General features: G+C 32.4%; 2 protein-coding genes across 3 annotated transcripts; one reads left to right on the plus strand and one right to left on the minus strand.

The window, feature by feature from the left end:
- The first annotated feature begins 834 nt into the window (after positions 1–834).
- On the plus strand, positions 835–7,542 carry LOC104907755 (uncharacterized). The gene is made up of 7 exons (XM_010696739.4): positions 835–1,247; positions 3,854–4,031; positions 5,152–5,249; positions 5,338–5,434; positions 6,043–6,128; positions 6,247–6,333; positions 7,267–7,542. Exons 1-6 carry the CDS (start codon positions 1,035–1,037, stop codon positions 6,298–6,300), a joined length of 726 nt encoding a protein of 241 aa, XP_010695041.1. The 5' UTR covers positions 835–1,034; the 3' UTR covers positions 6,301–6,333; positions 7,267–7,542.
- A 2,843-nt stretch (positions 7,543–10,385) lies between these two features.
- LOC104907756 (bifunctional phosphatase IMPL2, chloroplastic) lies at positions 10,386–18,474 on the minus strand. 2 transcript variants are annotated; one of them, XR_008969071.1, is made up of 10 exons: positions 18,017–18,474; positions 17,831–17,924; positions 17,564–17,658; positions 17,429–17,478; positions 16,890–17,014; positions 14,891–14,957; positions 12,256–12,345; positions 12,054–12,159; positions 10,833–11,947; positions 10,386–10,663 (listed from the first exon to the last, which is right to left on the minus strand). XR_008969071.1 is itself a non-coding variant. In XM_010696740.4 (9 exons), exons 1-9 carry the CDS (start codon positions 18,189–18,191, stop codon positions 11,868–11,870), a joined length of 882 nt encoding a protein of 293 aa, XP_010695042.2. In that variant the 5' UTR covers positions 18,192–18,474; the 3' UTR covers positions 10,386–11,867. The 2 variants fall into 2 exon arrangements, 1 of the variants encoding a protein (XP_010695042.2); XM_010696740.4 differs by having other exon boundaries at positions 10,386–11,947.
- Between the last annotated feature and the right edge of the window lie 4,080 nt (positions 18,475–22,554).

The following is a 22,554-nucleotide window of genomic DNA, read 5'->3' on the forward strand; positions in this document are numbered from 1 at the left end:
AAATTTTTCGGGCTGTTACAATTAGGTAGTTCGCTTTTCTATTTTTACTTTTTTTTTATTCTTTAATTAAAGTAAGTAGTTACTCCTTTTTTTTTCTATTTTTTGATGTCCTACCCCTCTTGACATAAAATAGAGATTAAAATACTTACACAATTTATTTACATGATTAAACTAATAGTTTTCCAAAAAAAACTTTCATGAAACTTTTTTTTCTTAATTTGATAACAACTTATAAACTAAACTTTGAAAATAAGTCACGAATTTTACTTTACATAAAGTTGAGAGTCACCATCTAGAATTGAAAAATAAAATTTCCAGCATTTAGAATTTTGCGAAATACAGGATGATCTAGAATTTCCCAATTAATTGGTCTAAAGATAAGGATAGGAGTTAGCTCAAGTGGGTAGAGCACCCCCCCTTGGCCCTTGAGGTCAGGGGTTCGATCCTTACCCCAACATATATTTTCGTAGCATGATATGCATGCCTCACCAGCCAATGTATTGGTGTTTCCTACGGGCTAGTACTGAAATAATTTCTAGAACCAAATAATCATATTCTAATACCAATTCGAAATCTATTTTTTATTCTTTTAGATACATAATTCCTTGTATTTTTCAAATTATGTCATCAATTTTTCCTCACAATACAAAAGTTTACGAAAAGAGAGCATCATCCGAGACACTCACTAGTTAAAAAAATAAAAATAAGAACAATATTTTGTGACACTCAAAATGAAATGTAAACACTATGTTATGAGACCGAGGGAGTATAAAACCATGCTACTAAAAAACCAAAAGAAGAAGTATTAGTGTTTTTTTTTTTTTTTTTTTTTTTTTTTGAGGAGAAGAGGAAGTACTAGTCAGATAATAATTTAGCAGTTAACAGTGGCGTCGCCCGTAGAGAATTCTAGAAAGTGGTCTCCCTTTCTTCCCCAATTTCCAATTGATCAAATTCCGAAACCCTAATTGAAAATTCCCCCGTAGAAGTTGCGATTAATTGTGTTTATACTGAAGAGGTTGCGCAAGCAATTGACGATGTCGACGGTACCTTCATCATCATCAGCATCTGTTTCATCGCAGTTTACATATTCAAATGGATCCTATTTTCCGACGCCGTTTCATCTGCAACAACCCCAATACGCTGCGCCGCCGCAACCACCGATGCCCGCTTCTCTTCCCATCGCTCCCGCGTCCGCCTCCGCCTATTCCGCTTCGCCTGGGGTCTACACGCTCCCCCAGTTTCATCAGGTACTTACTTTTTCTTTAACCTATAATTATGTTTTTTTTATTACTGTGATGTTAGTTGCATTTTACCATTTTCAGTTTTAGATGAATTATCAGATTTTGTTAGTATAATGGGGAATTTTTATTTTTTTATGTAAATTGGATAAGTAGTTCAATTTTAGGTTTAAATTATTATATAGATGAATTATCAGATTTTGTCATATTTTTAGTCTTTTTTTTAAAAAACTGTTGGCGGTCGTCATTTTGTCAACTGATTCAACTCCAGTCTTGGCCCTGTCATGTCGCTGCCATCTACGCTCCTAGCCACTCTTGTTTGCTGTCGGATTTTTCATTGTAGAATTCTTGTATCAGTGGCGGAGCCAGGATTTCAAAATCGGGGGGTCACAAAAAAGATAAAAGATATTCACTATTAAAAATTTTACCACACAAAGAAACATTATTGAAGACCGGATTGTTTTCCGGTTACCTTTGATTTTTTTGATCTAGATGTATCACTCATAGTTTCCTATATTCATTATTTAATATAAATTACCACATTTCATACCAAAAATATGCATTGAGTCACATAACAATGCACTCATAAAAATGCAAAATATGCATGAATCACAGAACAATCAGACATTGAACAGCTCCACAAGCATCTCTAATCTAGTTGAACAACTTATTCACATGAAAGAACAGTATATACCAAAACTTTTATACATAAACAAATAAGCTCAACAAAAAACACAAGCACATTTCATACCAAATTTTCATCTGAGGCTTCAGAAGGCGAATCGAGGTCGATGGCAAAAAGTATTTCCATGAACAAACACCATTGAAAGACCCACATCTTTTATACGCATGATTGGTAGCTATAGCTTCACCATCACAAACACAAAAAATCCTAACCAGATGAAAACAAGTAAAAAGTAAAATCAAATTCCACGAAAAATTCTTAAACTGATGAGCTAACACAGTACAAGTACAAACAAAAACATCAATTCAATACAGAATTACACTCAATAATCTGCCATAATTTCTGATCTCCAAATTCAAACAATAAAGTTGCACACAAAACTTCACCATATGAGATTCTCTTCTAAAACACTAAAATAAAGAAATGATGAGATAAACTGCAAAAGATTAGAAATTTAGAATACGTTACCTGCTTTAGTCATTCCAATACCACTGTCAATAATAGACAGGGTCTTGTTCGCCTTGTCACGCACAAGCCTGATGAACAACTCAGGCATGAGGCATCGAGCTTACTCTTATCCGTCAAACTCTCAAACCTAATCTTATCCAACGACTAATAAAATAGAGCAAAAAAAATCGTCAACCAAACGCAGGAAAAAAAGAAAAAAAAAACAGAGAGAAAAAGAGCGAAATTGAGAAATTCGACATACATCTGAAGAGTTAGAGATGATTTGTCGAAGAAAAATCTCCTTGTTAGAGTAGAATGTGTTGATGATGAGACTCAGAAGTTTATTAATTTCTGCCTGAAATGCGAAAGTCTCAGCTTCACGGCTTCACCCATTGTTAGTCCGCCATTGATGCACCTTCAGAAAAAACCCTAGAAATTTCGCAATGAGAGAGGAGAGAGAATGTGGATTGATTGCTTTGGTGTACTGAGGTGTATTGGGAAAGGAAGGAGCGCTGAACTCCTCTTTTCTAGCGCTAACTGTTGTACTTGCTACTGGTTTTAAAAAAATTTTTCCCCCGAAAAATCTTTCAATTTTTTTTTTAATTCGCGGGGTCACGTGACCCAAACTAGCTCCGCCACTGTCTTGTATGCTTCAATGTTTCTTGTCAAAATAGGGAACAGTAAAGGTTTGTATTAGCCAAGATAATAAAGATTTAAGCAAACAGCTTCAATGATGGTTTCAGTCAGATCTTATTTTGCGGTCATAACCACAATGTAGGCCGTTTGGCAGGTTAATGAACCGAAAATCTGGTGATAGGAATTTTGTAGCAAATGCAAGGGTTGGAGTGGGGATATTGTCCATTTTGTTCTGATGGGTGAGCTACTGTAAGATAAACTTTAAGAGGAAGAAGACATGACGATATAGTGAATGTATAGTTAGCCTTTTAAAATTCAGTACATAATCAATAATAATAATCAAGATAGTGTTGTACTCTTTGAATGTATGTTGTGTCAATGCCATTATATATATCATCATAATTATCTCATCCTAATTTCCATGTTCTATACTGTAAAAATGAAATACGGCGTGGCTTCCTTTCTCTTTTTGCCTCTTTATTTATCGTAACTTCCCAGATGGAAGTTATGGATCAGTGGATGGAGAATTTATGAACTTTTTTCTCATAGTAAATTTGGTTAAGGAGTTTGAAAATTTTGTGTAGCTTAATCACTACATCTGGTAACTTTATTAGCTATTGTCTGTGACTCGTAAGTAAATTTGTCAAGTGAATAAATTTTATTGAGCAATATGAAAGGGGATTCTTACCTCGTGATTTTTTTATTTCCTTTTATTAATGAGATTAAGAACCAGATAAAATTTTGGGTTCTATTGATAGGAGCACTGGTGGAGAATTAGTTGGGTATCTTATTCATAAAGCTTTACTCCGTCATTGCAACTTTTACATTCTATTGTTTTGTTTTACAGGCACAGCAATTATTTCAAAAGGATGCACAAACTATTACACCCGAAGCTCTAGAGAGTGTCAAAGCAGCTCTTGCAAGCAGTGATATTGAACACAAAGCAGAAACAAAGAAGAAAGCAGTACCACGTAGAGCTGCTGGTCAGTCATGGGAGGATCCAACGCTTGCAGAGTGGCCAGAAAGTATGTTTTTTTTCCTCTTGCTTGGTTACACCCTGAATTTGCTTGTTTCTTGCTTACACACTACAAAACTTTGAAAAGTTAAAATACTTTCTCTCTGTTTCAAAGTCTTTGGGTTCCCAACTAGGTGGCATGCAGTTTTAGGAGGATGATAGACAAGGTAGACAGACAAATATAAAATAATATAACCCAGTCACTCGTCTTACTAGTGTTTACATTATGCAAGTTTTAAGAAATAGAGGAAATAGCGTAGAACAATTGTGGGCCATTATAGGTAGATTATTCTTTTTTCCACACACTTTGTTTGGTTTATAACCCTTAGATTAGTAATATAACTCTGCAAACAAAGGCAGGCCTTGTGCTGGGACTTGGACCTGTAATCTAATCTTTGTTTGATAGCTTAGTCATGTATATCCAGGATATGCTTGTTCACAAACTGTTATAAAAGCAAGAATTCTGCCAGCTGCAGAAAGTTCAAAATGATGTCTTATTTTTTGAATAAGTGCCCTATTAGGCAGAGGCGTTCAGACCCTCTTGTTGGCTGGTGTATTGTCTCAATTTTCCAAGGGCTGTGTATGAGTATGTAATTATCATCACCTACATTTTATTCTTCTCGTGATTTTCTTGTTGTCTTATGTCAGTAGTGTTCTTGATCCTTAATGGTAGAGATTTGTCGACTTCAGTACTGTTTCTTGTTTAGCAGTTCTCATCTCTTAGAACCATATAAGATCTGCATATTGGCAACAGCTGGGAAAATAACATGGTAGTCTGAAGCTGAGTGATGGTGAGTAAGATCCTGTAAATGCTGCCAGTGGGTAATACCAATAAGTTCTTACCGTAGCTAGTTTCTGATCATATCCAAACATTTGGTTCTTTTTATTTTTTTTCCCCGCAGGAATTTAGGATCATTCATTGCTGTCACAAGACTATCTTTTTGCAGTTTTTGCTTGATTGGGTAAATCATAGATGAGGTATTAAGAATTGTTTGTTAATAGACTAGTTCCAAGAATTCCTGAAGTTTTGAGCTCTATATTGTGTGCTCTTGTATGTCTTCTATTGACTTTTATTTCTCATGCTGCTTTTATTTGAGTCTTGTCCTCTGGCTGATAATGATACATTACAGATGACTATCGCCTATTTTGTGGTGACCTCGGAAATGAGGTGAATGATGATGTCTTGTCAAAGGCCTTTGCAAGGTTTCCATCGTTCAACATGGCCAAAGTAAGTGTTACTTTATATCTGATTTTTCCTTTTTCTACTCTTGTTTATGGAACTAACTGTTACGCCGACTGCTGCTTTATGCTCTTAGGTGGTTAGAGATAAACGGACTGGCAAGACTAAGGGATATGGTTTTGTTAGCTTTGCCAACCCTTCAGACCTTGCTGCTGCAGTGAAAGAAATGAATGGTAGGTCTTTTATTACTGCATAATTTAAAAAAAGTATAATTGCACTGAAATGTTTCTGTGTAAATGATGTTTACATGATCATTTTTCATTGTTTATGTACATTGTTCTGATTACAGAATGTACTGCTCATTGTGTGATGGCCTGCTTGAAGTTTTCATCAATGAGTTAGATTTAGTGCGTTTATGTTGGTTATTCATTGCTCCCGCTTCTTCGCTCCTTGCTATACCTGTGTGCTAGAAGGTGTAGCCATAGTGTGTGATGAGTAATTAAGCTATGCTGCCGATTTAGCAATGTATCTATCTTTTGCTCACTAGTTGGCAATGGGTTCTCCCTAATCCGTTTGATTTGTTTGGCTGTGTTCTGCTCAATGTGCCCGATTCAGGATTTGTCAGGTTTTGATTATGTTGCAATTTAAATTAGATCCAATTTTGTCTTGGAATACAGACTGATGCATTCTGCTGATGGAATCGGAGTGATCCATTGGAGGAGTATCTACTTTACTGTCTGATTTATTGCTTAGTAGTTGATTGGGATATCTTGAAACTTTGTACATTACATGAGGTGCTCTGTATTTTAAATATCCATTGCCTCATCCGTTTCATTGACAGGTAAATATGTTGGAAACCGGCCTATTAAACTACGTAAAAGCAATTGGAGGGAGAGAACAGATCAGGATGCTATGGAAAGGCAAAAGGTAATGCATCTTTTAATTGTTAGTTATCTTTCTGTCCATTGTATGTGGTATTACTAACTTTAGCTTTGGCTCCATTACTCTCGTTTGGGGCCTCTGTCTATTAATCTTTCTGTCACAGAACCAAGCCCATAAAAAGCCTAAGCAGTCTAGGAAAAGTGTACTGCACAAGTGACCATGATAAATTCACATTTGGAGTTGGTGGAACGTAAGTTGCTCATCTCCCACTTGATTATCTTGATTTTTGAATGTTGAAGTTGTCAGTCTACCTCGGTTGCAATGACATTATTTCTATAGCAGTTATTGTTTTTAAAATTAATGTAAACTATGAACATAGAGTGTGATCAATTTGTTAAGTCTTGATTCGAGTTTTAGTCAGAAATGTTTTTTTTTTTTGTTTTGTTTTAGCTTTATTGGAGACTTAACAAATAAAACTAAACTGACCTGTCCTTGATTACCCTTAAATTACATCCATTGTTATTAAAATCTCGAGTTGAACCTTATGGATCCTATGATTCTACAATTCCGGACCTGACTGATGATGATCCTATGATTCTACAATTCAGGACCTGACTGTTGATTACATTAAATTTTTTTATAACATAGAATCTTTCAACTCTACCCAGCTGAAAAGATTTTTTTAAATTTTTTTAACATAGTAAGACCTTAATATGATTCTATGATCTTGCGATTCAATATTCAACCTATTATAAATTATGAAGTAATTTTATAGTCTTTTCTCCTATTAGATTCCGTTTACATGTTACTAATTATTGTATTTAAGCTTCTAACATGAGTCTTTCGCCATGTCGTAGCATAATTAAAGCCTTTTTTTACCCTAATTTGTAGTATCTTACTATTCCATCTTTCCGTGTTCGCGACCCAAGTTTGGATTATTCTTTTGCTTACATTGATTACATCTAACCTAAGCTAAATTTTATGCAAAATTAGATGAGCCGATGTGGACATAAACCAAAATCTATCGAATCTGAATTTGATCCAACCTGAAAATTTATATGATGAATATCATTTATTTTTCATTACAAGCGAATGACCTTGAACATGACCTCATCTCCTTGTTATAACTGGACACATTTTGTTGAAGGGCTGATGAATTCTTTCATGGCTTCTTGCTTTGTAGGCAATTGGCGTTAATCGAAGTTTGGGGACCTTGGTGTCAGGATATGTTGGTGATGAGAAGAAATGGATTTGTGGTAGTATCATATAGCTTGCTTAATTTGAATGTACTATACGTCTTGCATTTGACGGTCAAGAATTTGCTTCTTACTGTAAAACATGCAGTGAAGAATCAGTCTAAAGTTGTAATTTAATCGTCAATGGTACTACTTGATTCCAGAAAATCAGAATCGTAACTAAAGAACAATTTCATGAACAGTTATTGGCGACATTCTGTATAGCTGTATGGCTGTATATATAGAGCTGCCCTCCCTCTTTCAATACTCCCCCCTCCCCCGTCCACCTTCTCTCCATGCCAGCCGCCACCATTGAGCCCCTACTGCTCTGAAAATTAACACCAGTGCGATTGATTGCCGGGAAAGCTGCCACTTTACCCAGTTATGTGGAATGTTGTATGTTTTGTAACGGTAGACAAATAATTAGTATATATCATAAATATTACTCCCTCCGTTTTTTTTAGATGTAACATTGGACTTTTCACATTTGCCGAGACACAACTTTGACCGATAATATCTCCAATTGTATAAAAGTAAAAATTATAAAAAATATATATTTGGAAAGTGTATACCGTGACGAATCAAAAAAGATCCCACATGACTATATTTTTTCTTATGTATAAATAACAATTAGTGGTTAAAGTGTATTGGATGAATAGTGTCCAAAGTCAATATGTTACATCTAAAAAAAACGGAGGGAGTAGTATTTACAATCTAGGCATAATTTTACATATAAATAAGGTTATTTTCACCAAAAAAATTTTAGATTGATACAACTTTTACTTTGGGATTCCAGATCCCAGATGAGTATTTTTTTTTATTTGCGTAACTTTCAAGTTTACGCTATGCAAATTATAATAAATTTTTCTAGAAAACTTCAAAGGGGTTCTAGAGCTATTTTATACACAAAGGTGCTCTATGCCTCTATCATCTAAGAGTATGTTTAATGGTTAGACACTTCAAGGGGGTTCAACAAATATTATATTAATTTCTCTCTTCTGTACATCATTCATATCTAATTTACTCACAAACCTTTATTTTCTCACTCCCAATTGTTAGACCAACTTCTTGGGTCATCGAATTTTCTCTCCTATTATTTACCATGTCCCACTATATTTTCTCTTTCCTTATTAATTTGATTCATCTCAATTCTTCACCATATTTATCATTTTGGAGTAATTAAGATACACTGATGATAAACTGTTATAATATTTATAGTTCTTTTATTTGTATCATAACTAATTATTTATGTTAATCAAAGTTATTTTAAAACCTTTTTCAAATTATATGAATGAAAAATTAAGTACAAAAAAATTATTTCATCTAATCAAACATTAATACATAGATGTTTTACTAGACATTATCGACTTTTCTTAAATAAAGATTGATGCACCATATTTTAAAAATATAAATAACACAACACCTTAACTAGTTTGCTTGCTGTTTTGCTCGAATTTAAGCCAAATATTTTCTACGAGTTCCAATTTGAGCCGTCTACGCATAGCTTGATCACGGACGCGATCCTTATTGTTCATGAATGTTTGCACATTTTCGATGCGATTATTACTATTATGATATAAAAGGCTCATCGGCGTTTTGTTGCCGGCTTGAGGATGAGTGAAAATATAACATAGAAAGAAAAAAAGAAAGAAAGAAATATAACATATATATTAAAATAACATATTAGTGGGATAATGTTAGATGCACAAGATATTTTAAATGTTGTAGAATCTAAATAAAACTCTTGGCGTACAAGATAAAGAGATAAAATACAAGTATACAACAATATGTTACATTTCTCATTTTTAAAATTAAATCAAGATTTTCAATTTTTGTCAAGATTTTCAATTTTTGTTTTATTATTTACCGATTAAACCTTACACATACTTCCCCTCAACCAAGCAATAGTATAAGAACAACTCTCTTACTAACATCTCAAAAAATTTAAAGCCCCAAACCTCACTTAATACGGTATGCAAACCAACATTACCAGCTATGAACAACAAAATAAGAAGTGCCATAGAACATCTAAAACTTTGTGCCGATCAAACTGTATCAGTTAATATATGACGAAAAGAGTATAAATAATACTCCTTTATTGTTGTTTTTCCTACACATACCAAGTTAGAAGGGTCAAATGGTGGGGAGAAGAGTAGAAAACATACACATATACAAGATGTATGTGTACTCTACATACACAACTGCTTTCATTGGTTGTTGTTTGTGCAGTTCAAAATCCACTAATTTGAAATGTTAGTTTGAATTTCAAATCAAAATACGAATAGTTTTTTAATAGAACATTAATTTTTTGTATGTACAAAGGATTTAATACAACCATTCTCTCAACTCCACTCTCTCTTTAAGAAAATTGTGACAAAATAATTCGCCAGAATTTTTTATGAAGGAAAAAAAGCAAGTTCGAGGAGAATATACAAAAAGTATTTTCAAAAAAAATTATCTTTATCTTTTTATAGAGTATCCATCTGTATTTTTGTATATAAGGGAAATCTATAATTCGTTTTCTTTTAGTTATATCATATTCACTTTTGACACTATTCACTAGTTTTACTGTGACCTTCTTGTATAATATATACGTAAGGAAAACTAGTCATGTGAGGTCTTGTAAGATTCGACTCAACATGTATTTTCAATATATCAACTTCTCTAATTTTTACTTATGTACAATTAGAGATATCAAAGTTTAAAGTTGTGCATTGGCACATGTGCAAACTACTATGAGTACAACTAAAAGAAAACGGAGGAAGTATGTGTGTGCATGTGTGTGTATTATATACATACATACATACATAAAGCAAATAAAGATTGTTTTCATAAAATCTCCAATGACTATAGGAATATTCATATTAAATATAAAGTATGTACATGGAATTCAACAATTATTGCATTTAAATCAATATTTTTTTATGAACAAATTTGATTAAATGGAATTCCATAAATTGATTTATAAAAGTGAATGTATAAGTTTTGAGATTAAAAGTTTACTTCTAGTGTTTTTTGAAGTAAAAATTCATTCATTAATGTCATATGACATCTATAATAGAAGACGTAAACTAAAAATATACAAATCAAATTGAAGAAACGTAATTCGAATCTAGCAAAATCACGATTGTTGAGTACAAATTGCCCATCTATATACCCATTTTCACATCGTTGTCTAATTCAGCCTTTTACGAAAGGGTCTAACGATCTGATGTAGTTTTGAGGTAGAAGTAGAGTTCATTCAACCGATTGTATGTGTAGCACTAACAGTCGTTGCAAACTTCCAATTGCGCACAAAATCCTATCAACAATCGAACCTTCAACTGGAGTCATGATCCAACCCAACTAACACACAACAAAATCAAACTAATAAACCCACCATGAAGGGGGTGATTACGGAACCATACAGGGGACTAAAACTATCACATGGGACTTGTTAAAAACAGCGGAATAGCGAAAAAAGCAAGAAAATAAACTAGAAATTGCAAACAAAAACTGATAAAGAGGGGCTTACCATGGACGAAAACCTCCATGGCAGCCCTTCTAGAGGGTAACTGTGAAAGAGGATAGAAGGAGAGGAGACGAGACAATAGCAGGGGGAGAGAAGAAACTAGGTTATTTTTCCAATGTAAATTTACTTCTACTTTGTTACTCATATCTCATTACTTTATAATTTCTCTTCTTATTTCGACCTATTCCATTTCTCTAGCCAACTTCTCCCCCAATTTTCCTGTTTCTTGTGAAAAGGAGTAAAACCAAGTGAGTATGATTTGTGATAAGCAAAAAAAAAGAAGGTAGGAAAAAGAAATACTCCCTTTGTTTATTTTTATCTTTCTCACTTACAATCTTAGCACTATTCATACATAGAGAGAATCTTCTCAATTGTTTTCAATCTATAAGAAAAAATATAGTCATGTGGGGTCTTGTTTGATTCGTCTCAATTAATACATTATTAATATTCAATCGTTATGATTTTTACTAATATATAATGAAAGATATTTAAGTTCAAAGAAGTGTATTGGAAGACGCGCACAGAGAAAGTGAGAATGATAAAAAAAAAACAGAAGGAGTACATGAAAAAACAAAGGGAGTACGTAATAAAATTTATAATTTATAGTAACTAATAAAATGATATAATTATGCAGCAAAAGGAAACACAATATAATAATAATAAAAAAAAGAAATAAACATATAAAATGATATTTAATTTATTGTTCCACTTAATGACAAAAAAAATAAAGAGAATCTGCAGAATTCTAAAAAAAGTAAGTTGATTTTCATGCTTGCTATTGCACAACTTTATCCATTAATATCTATAATTATATTTAAATTCAACACCATACATACTAAAAATTATATTCTATACTTCCTCTGTTTTTCTTATTGCACCATTTCATATTTCACATTTGCCGAGATGGTTCTTTAAATGTCAATATCTCTAATTACGTATAACATTGATTTACGGATTTACAAAGTAAGTGCATGAATAACAAAAAAAAGTCAAAACGTTGCAAGTTAAAAAAAAATACATATTTTTTTTATTTTAAGTCTAAATAATGCGAAGATATTCCAGAGCATCCTGGTGAACTCGGTCGTCTCCAGCAGCGATTATCCGGTAATATGTTGGAGCTGAAACATTACTTAATTATTATCAAATATCAACCAGTAAACATTATAAAAGTAAATATATTTTAACAAGAAAAATAAATCAAAGGAAAAAGAAAACTAAGAGAACCTGTGAAATCTGGAGAAGCTTCCCACTGAAGTTTCTGACCATCCCAATCAGTTACAATGCCTCCAGCGCCTTCTATGATTGGTATAAAAGCTAGAAAATCATATGGCTGCAGATAAATTAGTAAAGAGTCAGCAAAACAAGTGTAATAGAAAAGAGGAAAAAGAAAGACGAAGCATGCTTGTTCAAAGATATATGCACTCACACCAAGAAAAGACTGAACAACAACATCAACAAACCCAGAAGCTAAGAGTCCATATGTAAAGCACTCAGCACCGAACATCGGTTCTTGAACCTGCACAAGGGAAGAACCCAGATCATAAGACAATATTAACAATTTCATGGCAGTGATAGGTATTTTCTCAGATCAATAGATTAAACGGACATCAAACGTAAAAACAAAACTACTCCCTCTGTAACGAATTACTAGCAACATTTGGTATTATTTGTGAGAGCTAAAATATTCAATTGTTGCTAGTAATTCGTTACGGAGGGAGTGGTAAGATTGGTCTGCTTGTAAACAGTAGCTAAACAGATTAACCATTGCAATTTACAAAACCATAGAAAGGCTTCTTTTTTTCTTTTAAAGGAATAAAAAGGCATCTGGAGAGTATGGTTATCTTAAAAAGCTCAACTTACAGACTGCGTAATGCTGGAAGCAAGATACATACAACAGTTCTCTTCTTTATACTAAAACTACTTGCAATTCACCATATTCATGAAAGTCTACAGTCTTTCCATCATCATTTGAGTAACTCAAGGCCCTAATAACCCAAACTTCAAATATTCTTCAAAGTAACCCAAAAAGATTTTTCTTCAAGCACTGAAAAATTTGCAGTTCACCTGAACAAACACAAAAAGTTGAATTTCCAGTGCTGTTTGCAACTTACAGTCCAAACTTCAAAAATCAACTCGCTTTTTTCTTTTTACTACACATGAGCCTACATCACATGACCAACTCCTCACAACACTCCTTCACTTGCTACCTAGAACTCCTCGCCCAAAACAAACTAGTCTTACATGCACACAGGCTCCGTTTGGTAGGGCGTAAAACGTTTTCCCGGAAAACTGTTTTCCTCTATTTTCAGTTTTACATTGTTTGGTTGGCAAAAGAGTGTAAAACCATTTTTCCTTGGGGTAAAATTACTCTCCCAATGATGAAAAATTATTTTCCTTTCAAAATGAAGGGAAAACTATTTTCCTTATCTCTCTTGTACACTCTTTTCACTACCTCCTTACTTTCCCTTTCATTTTCCTTTCATTTCACCATTTTTCTTACATCGAACCAAACAACGGAAAACTAATTTTGGAATTGTGTTTTCCATTGTAAATTGTTTTCCATGAAAATCATTTTACACTGAAAATGTTTTACGCCCTACCAAACGGAGCCTCAATGCGTGCGATAACGTGTGACAACAAATGAAGTAAAAATAAAATTAATTGGGTAGAAAAACCGTCTTTACATTTTATTTTTACAAAAAACTGATGTTTAGTTTAAATGTCCTAATTTCCCCCTCTTTTTTCATTCAAATGAAAAAGTTAGTTATCCTCTTTTTTTCTTTTTTTTTTCTTTTTTTCTTTTTTCTATTTTTTGTTGTCTCCCATGTGTTGCCTGGTATAATAGAGATGCTTCTACCAATTCACCACCTCACCATTCCCTAATCCTTTGGTACATCCAACTCTTCCCTCCAACATTCCTCAGCCTCCCTGATAGTGGTTCTAAACACAGAGATAATCATCCACTGCACCAGCAGCCAACCTCAAAAGCTATATGAAGCGCATAGAATCACAAATCTTCAGATAATGTGGTTGAAAGGTTAGAAAGAAATGTGAGAATACCAAGTAAAAAGCATGGAGCCTGCTCAAATTTGAGGAAGATCAGAGCTGGAGGAGCTTTTCTTTTGGAAAAAAAGACAGCAAGAGCTTGTGGTAACAATATAGATTAGCGAACAAACAGACCACATAGAAGTTTCTAGAGAAACTGGCATAGTTCAAGAGATATCAACGAAAATTAGCCAAACATCTGAACATATGAGAAACACATTATTGAAGTCATTGGACAGACGTAGAGTTTTCATCAAACTATGAATACAAAAATGAAAGAACCATGCTTGATTTTAAGATATCAATCTTTGGCTTCTTTAGTGACAGTTGTTTTGTGGGGGTCGGGGGTAGCTCACTTGATATCTAATTAAACCCCCTGTCAAGACTGATCTTGTTGGGGACACACTGCAATAATTTTCATGGTATTGGCTCGGGATTGTTTGAAACTTTACATTGTTTATTTCTCTTATTGGGAGGGGTAGCAGACAAGCTTTGAGTATGGCCGGTATGGCAATCCTACTTCAGATGTTCCGGGAGAGAAGATTAGGTATGTAGTTTAACCAATATGCTGAGCCCTTCTGCTAATTTAGGTTGTAGAATATGCGTCTGATTGTTTAAGACGTGGCAGTCCAACAAAAGGAGCTACATCCACTACGTTTCTGGCATCTGGAATATGTCCACGTATCATCTGGTGGACATATTCTGACTTCTACTGATTGCTACCACGAGTTTAAAATGCTTATTGAGAATTTCCTCCCCAAAATGGGGATCAAGATAAAAAAAAATGTTATCCTCTTTTATCTTCTCAGTTCTTTCGTTTGGAAGAACCCTTCATTTCATAATTGAGTATGACCTTTCGCCACCCTCTGCTTATATATATACGTTTGTGATAAGTAAATCAGGACTCAGGAGGTCAATATAGCTTTAGAGATTCTAGTAGATCACTGTTTATTAGAATTAAGGAAATGTTAGTGATATCTAATTATTAGATCAACCATGAATACTCAGCTACACACCTTTGCTGTGACACGGTGGAAGGCCTCTTGCTCTTCATCGCTAAAATGAAATGGGCTGGATGCGTATCTGAAAAGTAAAACATTCAAAAAGAGGAAGTAAGTCACAAAAAAAAACAAAACAAAAAGCGAAAAAGAGGAATCAGCAAATCATGCAAAAGTTAAACATCACCAAGTTCTAGGAATCTGTTTTGAAACATGGGACAAAAGACTTCCCATCTCAAAGCAACAGATCCAAAAATTAGACAACAATATAGACTCTTTCCCACAATAAAAGGAATGCACTTTCAGAAAAATTAAGGACACCTAGTAATAAAAAGTCTCATTTAAAAATTAAGGAGAAGACTGATCATTTAAAACCAGTGTAACATAATTCCCTAATCTCCCCTCGAACTGCAATCCGAAAAAAGCAAATTATTGTCGGTGTTCGCCTATTCTTTGCCCATTTTGAGCGGACCGCAAACTGAAAAAGCAAATTGTATAGCAAATTATGTTACACTGTTCAAAACTTAGGAGAACATGCACATCCTAATTTAGACCCTTGTATTTCGTAAAGAAACAACCAAATTCTAGAAAGCAAGCAAGATCAAGTTCAGTGATTTTTGTTCTCAATTCTGTCTTTCTTGTAAATATTTGAAGATCACTAGTGTTTATGACTTATGAGATTGTCCATTTTTAAAATAATCCAAATAAGAGGGACAAGAAGCAAGCAAAGCAAGGTGGCATAACAATCAGGGGCGGATCCAGGATTCGTGAAGAGGGGTAGCATAATTTTACAATACTATCGTAGTTTTTAGCTAAGCAAAATAACTTTTGAATGAGCTTCATATTTCTATGTCTCAACGAGCTTCAAAGAAAGTTTGTTCATTGAGAGTGTTCACATTCCAAAACCTCCATCAATTATATTATCCAATGATTGTTAAAAAATAAACATTTTACCACCTGAAAATTCATTTGGCTAAAATTCAGCAAGCCGAAACAATTTTTCTTGGTTATATGATGCAAAAGAATTAGGAAGTTATTCATTAGCAACCTTTCACTAATAAATTCAGTAACATATCATTCCCAAATCTAAAATGAACCATTTCTTTACTAATAATTCATTCCTAACAATTTATTAATATCCTACAATTCATTAACAATCTTACCTGTAATAAACGGCGAATCTTACCTACTGGTTTGAAGTTTACTAATAAGAATGGCGCAAATCCTTTACCATTCACCAGACGAAAATCGAAGTCGAAGAGGCAAAGACTATTTAGTTGCTGGTAAGTGAAGCGAAAAGGAGAGACGAGGTACTAGAGAGACATGAGTAGAGGATCTGAGCGTTTGAGAGAGTGAGAAGAAGAAGGAATAACGGCGCGACGCAAGAGTGAAACGCGTTTAGGTTAGCTTAGGTTTTGTTTTTCGAATTTTTTTTTTTTCAAAAAAACAGGGGTAGCACGTGCTACCCCTTGTTACTACGTGGCTCCGCCACTGATAACAATCTCGAAAAAACTGAGCATCATGGCTCAGTAACTAATTTGTTCCATAAAAGAAAAAATTGACTTGCAGTCACTAAGGAAAACATAATCAACCTTCATGACTATATTAAGTGTTAAATTAAGTAGGAGAATTGCCTTATAATTCATCGTTAGGGTAGGTTTAGGGCACGTGTCAGAAACAGTTTCAAAAAGCAGTTTGATGGACAGAATTCCATTCAATTTAAAGCACTGTACAGGGATCAAATGGCGATCATTCTTAGCAAATTATCTGTTTATTAGCCTAAGTATGGCTTCAGTTTCATTTGGGAAAGACCTCAGACGAAAGTGGTGTTCAAGAATCTCTACGAAGACTCCAATAGCACAACTGGTCGAATTTGTAATAATTATGTGAGTTTTTTCCTCTGGAGAACACCTTTGTCCTCTTGCTATAGTGCTCTTTATGATCCATGTGAGAAATGGCTCAACCTACAAACCTACTTCTGTTAAGATTTTGTGTGATTGTGCAGATGGATACTCACAGAGTTGCTCGCGACAGATGATGACAAGGACGGGTCTGTACAGGACGACCATCCATTGTAGTTCTTCTTCCATGCACTCCGACCCATCTTCTCTGCAGTATTGGCTGGTCAATTATTCCCAAAATCTGAAAATTTTCACAACAAAAACTGAGTTCAAAAAATGGTGAATCCAGATATCATTCATAGTGTTCTTGGAATCATTGGTATGTTAATCATCTGATCTTTCTCTGAATTTTCGTTGAATTTTGCATTTTAGGGGTTGATTATTTTTTTCTTGCTGCTATTATTACTGAATTTATCAGCATTGTTATTGGTTATGTTGGAAAGTTTGTTGAAGAATGTATCTTGGTTTTATGATTTGGGTGCTTTGTTGGTGTAAACTAAATGAAAATATAATGGTTCTATGAGACAAAATTGTTGGGAAATTTAGGAACTCATAAGATAGATTTTATTGGGGTTGTTTCTTTTATATAATTTAGAAACCGAAAAACACAAAAAAAGAACAAGAAAAAAAAAAGAAAAAAGGAAAGGAGTCATACCGGCTTACTCTTATATAGAAGAGCAATGAGCGTGCCAAACAAAGGAACTCCTGTAAGCATTATAACAGGCCATCAGAAACAATCAATTTGAAGGACAATTCTAGGGGAAAAAAAAGAGTATTATCATAATCTTACCGTTTTTGAAGCTGGTAGTCCCGTCAATCGGGTCTAGAACCCAGACATAATCAGCATTCCTCGCTTCTGGAAACCAACCTCTTTCTTCGCCAAAGCTAAGGCAATTCGAGTTTACGTCAGTTGAAACAAAGTAAACTAGCCTTACATGCACGCAATGCGTGCGATAATGTGTGATAGCATATGAAGTAGAAAATAAAATTAATTGGGTATAGAAAAATTGTCTTTAAACTAAAATCTAAAAATTATGTTTTAAAAGCGATCACTCACACTAAATGATTAGGGAAGTTGCGTAAAATCACCGATATCATAGCATCCTCGGCAGCTATATCGGCAGATGTTGCTTGCTCAACTATGCATCCATCTGATAGGCAAAATTCGTACAATGAAACTAGAAATTTATGGGTAAAAAGTAAAAACAGAGAAAATTAAGAAAAGGAAAACAGGAAAACTAACCTTCGTCGCATTTATCAAAGGTTTGGATCAAGTGAGGTTTTCCAAAGAACTGCTTCACCACATCACCAGCAGCATCGGCGGCTTCGTTGGCAACACGAATGAAATCGTCAAGAAGTTCGTGCTTAATATCAACGTCGTGGTTCGCCAAAGCCAAAGGCTTGCAAAGGTCACACATCTTCGAGAGGAAGAGGAGGAAGAAGGAAGGAGAACAGGGGTTTTAATTTTGCAAATATCACGAGTCTTCCTTCGTTATGATTATACTAGCCTTATATAGTTATGTGTAGAGGTGAAAGTTACTGGATAGAAACTCAAAGTTATCCTAATTTAAATCGAATTTCGGGAGATCTCCTACTGACTTGGTAATGGAAGACATTAGTATGCTTGGGGATAGTTTTTCTAGCTTTTCTATTTCGCATGTTAAGCGAGGAGCGAATACGGTAGCTCATTTTATTGCGAGACTCTACCCTACTGATGGGGTGCAACATGTTTTTGTAAATGATTTTCCGCAAGGTGTCTTAGCCTTGGCGGAGTTGGATGTCAATTAAAATGATTGGTTACTGTTTCAAAAAAAAAAAAAAATCGAATTAGTAAATGAGATTGGATTTTATTTGGATTTGGATTGAATTTTTTGAAAAAAAAATAATTAATTTTCGGATTTATTTGGATTACTTCAATTATCAAATACTTCATTTTGATTTTTCGTACCTAAATTATTTCATCAATAAAATAATATTTTAAAATTTTAGATAATTTAGATCAGATCTAATCTAGTGTCTGAAAATTTGGGTTGGATTGTTTCGGATTCAAACTCTGATTAATTTGGATTTGGATTGAAAAATTGAAATCTAAATTTTATCCAGATTTGATTGAATTAAACCCAATTCCAAATCGTATACAGAACTTTCATCCCTCGTAATGCGTGTGAAAACTATATAAAATTTTGCATTAACATTTAAAGTATAATAGATGACATTATTTTTACAGGAAGAAGAGGTAGAATAGTGGAGGAGAGAATAGGATAACTAAGGGTGCATTCTATTCAACTTATTGGCCCTGAACTTATTGGACCTTATCTGAACTGAACTTATTGAACCTGAACTGAACTTATTGGAACTTATTAAACCTGATTGGACCTGATTCAACTTATTGGACCTGGTTGAACCTGATTGGAACTTATTGGACCTTATTGAAACTTATTGACCTTATTGAAACTTATTAGACCTTATTGACCCTGATTGAAACTTATTAGACCTTATTGGACCTGATTGAAACTTATTATACCTTATTGGACCTGATTGAAACTTATTTAACCTTATTAGACAAAAAGATTGACCATGAATAACATAAATATTACCACTAACGTAAATACTACCCCTCAAAATTTTTTATGGAGTAATAATTATTATAATTCGTCCTTTAAAAATTAATGATTATTAATTATCTCTTATGATAATTAATTTAACAAAAAAATTTACTATTTATATATTTGCCTATACATAACTTTCACCACTAATATATCTAATAGACTTGTTTTGATTTTACTCCATCCGTCCCAAAATATAGTCTTGTTATCTCTAGTTATTTAAAGACGAATTGCAAAATATTGTAATTATAATTATTATTCTTATTGTTAACCTTAATTATTTGACCATGATTATAATATTATTTAATAGCAATATGAATAATCAAATGATAGACAATAATACATGTATAATACTATACATTGTGGTACTTTAATAAAAAATTCTAATAATAACATAATCAGCTAATAGTAATATGAATAATAAAATAATAGACATAAGACAAATAAATAATAAAATAATAGACATAATACAAATAAATAATAAAATAATAGACACTAATAATACAAGTATAATACTATATAATCATTGTGGTACTTTAATTAAAATTCTAATAATAACATAATCAGCTAATAGTGATATGAAATTATGAATAATAAAATAATGGACAATAATACAAATATTTATTAAACATTGACTATTTGGACGGTTGGACCTTATTAGACCTGATTGGAACTTATTGGACCTTATTAGACCTTATTAGACCTGATTGGAATTTATTGCACCTGATTGGAACTTATTGCACCTGATTGGAACTTATTGGACCTTATTGGAACTTATTGCCCTTATTAGACCTTATTGCAACTTATCTGAACTTATCTGAACTTATTGGACCTGAAACTTAATTTTTTAAGTTGAACAGAACGAACCCTAAGGGTGCGTTCTATTCAACTTATTGGACCTTATCTGAACTGAACTTATTGAACCTAAACTGAACTTATTGGAACTTATTAAACCTGATTGGACCTGATTCAACTTATTGGACCTGATTGAACCTGATTGAACCTGATTGGAATTTATTAGACCTTATTGGTACTTATTGACCTTATTGAAACTTATTAGATCTTATTGGCCCTGATTGAAACTTATTAGACCTTATTGAACCTGATTGAAACTTATTAGACCTAATTGGACCTGATTGAAACTTATTTGACCTTATTAGACAAAAACATTGACCATAAATAACATAAATATTACCACTAACGTAAATACTACCCCTCAAAATTTTTGATGGAGTAATAATTATTATAATTCGTCCTTTAAAAAATAATGATTATTAATTATCTCTTATGATAATTAATTTAACAAAAAAATTTACTATTTATATATTTGCCTATACATAACTTTCACCACTAATATATCTAATAGTCTTGTTTTGATTTTATAAGACACTAGTACAAAATCAAAAGTTAATTAACATTTATTGCTAACAAGTTAAAATTGGCACATATAAAAAATTCTCACTTCACTACTTTCATTAATGTGAAGGTAAGTAGATAGCATTAACTCCTTCCTTCATTGTTATTAGTAACGAAAACATGTTATCTCTAGTTATTTAAAGACGAATTGCAAAATATTGTAACTATAATTATCATTATTATTATTGTTAACCTTAATTATTTGACCACAATTATAATATTATTTAATAGCAATATGAATAATCAAATAATAGACAATAATACAAGTATAATACTATACATTGTGGTACTTTAATAAAAAATTCTAATCATAACATAATAAGCTAATAGTAATATGAATAATAAAATAATAAACATAATACAAATAAATAATAAAATAATAGACATAATACAAATAAATAATAAGATAATAGACACTAATACAAGTATAATACTATATAATCATTGTGGTACTTTAATTAAAATTCTAATAATAACATAATTAGCTAATAGTGATATGAAATTATGAATAACAAAATAATGGACAATAATACAAATTTTTATAAACATTGATTATTTGGACCGTATTTGAACTTATTGAATCTTATTAGACCTGATTGGAACTTATTGCACTTGATTGGAACTTATTGCACCTGATTGGAACTTATTGCACCTGATTGGAACTTATTGCCCTTATTAGACCTTATTGCAACTTATCTGAACTTATCTGAACTTATCTTAAAAAATTAAGTTTCAGGTCCAATAAGTTCAGATAAGTTGCAATAAGGTTTAATAAGGGCAATAAGTTCCAATAAGTTCCAATCAGGTGCAATAAGTTCCAATCAGGTGCAATAAGTTCCAATCAGGTGCAATAAGTTCCAATCATGTGCAATAAGTTCCAATCAGGTCTAATAAGGTCCAATAAGTTCCAATCAGGTTTAATAAGGTCCAAATAGTCAATTTTTAATAAACATTTGTATTATTGTCCATTATTTTGTTATTCATAATTTCATATCACTATTAGCTGATTATGTTATTATTAGAATTTTAATTAAATTACCACAATGATTATATAGTATTATACTTGTATTAGTGTCTATTATTTTATTACTTATTTGTATTATGTCTATTATTTTATTATTTATTTATATTATGTCTATTATTTTATTATTCATATTACTATTAGCTGATTATGTTATTATTATAATTTTTTAATTAAAGTACCACAATGTATATTATTATACTTGTATTATTGTTTATTATATGATTATTCATATTGCTATTAAATAATAGTATAATTATGGTCAAATAATTAAGGTTAACAATAATAATAATAATTATAATATTTTGCAATAATAATTATAATTACATTATTTTATTGTTTATTTGTATTATGTCTATTATTTTATTATTCATATTAAAATTTTTGCTTTTCTACTAGTGTTTTATAAAATCAAAACAAGACTATTAGATATATTAGTGGTGAAAGTTATGTATAGGCAAATATATAAATAATAAATTTTTTTGTTAAATTAATTATCGTAAGAGATAATTAATAATCATTATTTTTTAAAGGACGAATTATAATAATTATTACTCCATAAAAAAATTTGAGGGGTAGTATTTACGTTAGTGGTAATATTTATGTTATTAATGATCAATTTTTTTGTCTAATAAGGTCAAATAAGTTTCAGTCAGGTCCAATAAGGTCTAATAAGTTTCAATCAGGTCCAATAAGGTCTAATAAGTTTCAATCAGGGCCAATAAGGTCTAATAAGTT

This window comes from Beta vulgaris, chromosome 4 (genome assembly GCF_026745355.1).
Source record: "Beta vulgaris subsp. vulgaris cultivar EL10 chromosome 4, EL10.2, whole genome shotgun sequence".
NCBI classification, from domain to species: Eukaryota; Viridiplantae; Streptophyta; class Magnoliopsida; order Caryophyllales; family Amaranthaceae; genus Beta; species Beta vulgaris.

What these genes read in the sequence shown, in the direction of transcription:
- LOC104907756 (XM_010696740.4), bottom strand. Translation starts at nt 18,191, where the DNA reads ATGTGTGACCTTTGCAAGCCTTTGGCTTTGGCGAACCACGACGTTGAT. An exon ending in TTCTATATAAGAGTAAGCCG is followed by an intron (nt 17,015 to 17,428) that starts GTATGACTCCTT and finishes GAAAATTTTCAG; the next exon opens with ATTTTGGGAATAATTGACCA. An exon ending in TCCACCGTGTCACAGCAAAG is followed by an intron (nt 12,346 to 14,890) that starts GTGTGTAGCTGA and finishes TCCCTTGTGCAG; the next exon opens with GTTCAAGAACCGATGTTCGG.
- LOC104907755 (XM_010696739.4), top strand. Translation starts at nt 1,035, where the DNA reads ATGTCGACGGTACCTTCATCATCATCAGCATCTGTTTCATCGCAGTTT. An exon ending in TGCAGTGAAAGAAATGAATG is followed by an intron (nt 5,435 to 6,042) that starts GTAGGTCTTTTA and finishes TTTCATTGACAG; the next exon opens with GTAAATATGTTGGAAACCGG. An exon ending in ATGCTATGGAAAGGCAAAAG is followed by an intron (nt 6,129 to 6,246) that starts GTAATGCATCTT and finishes TTTCTGTCACAG; the next exon opens with AACCAAGCCCATAAAAAGCC.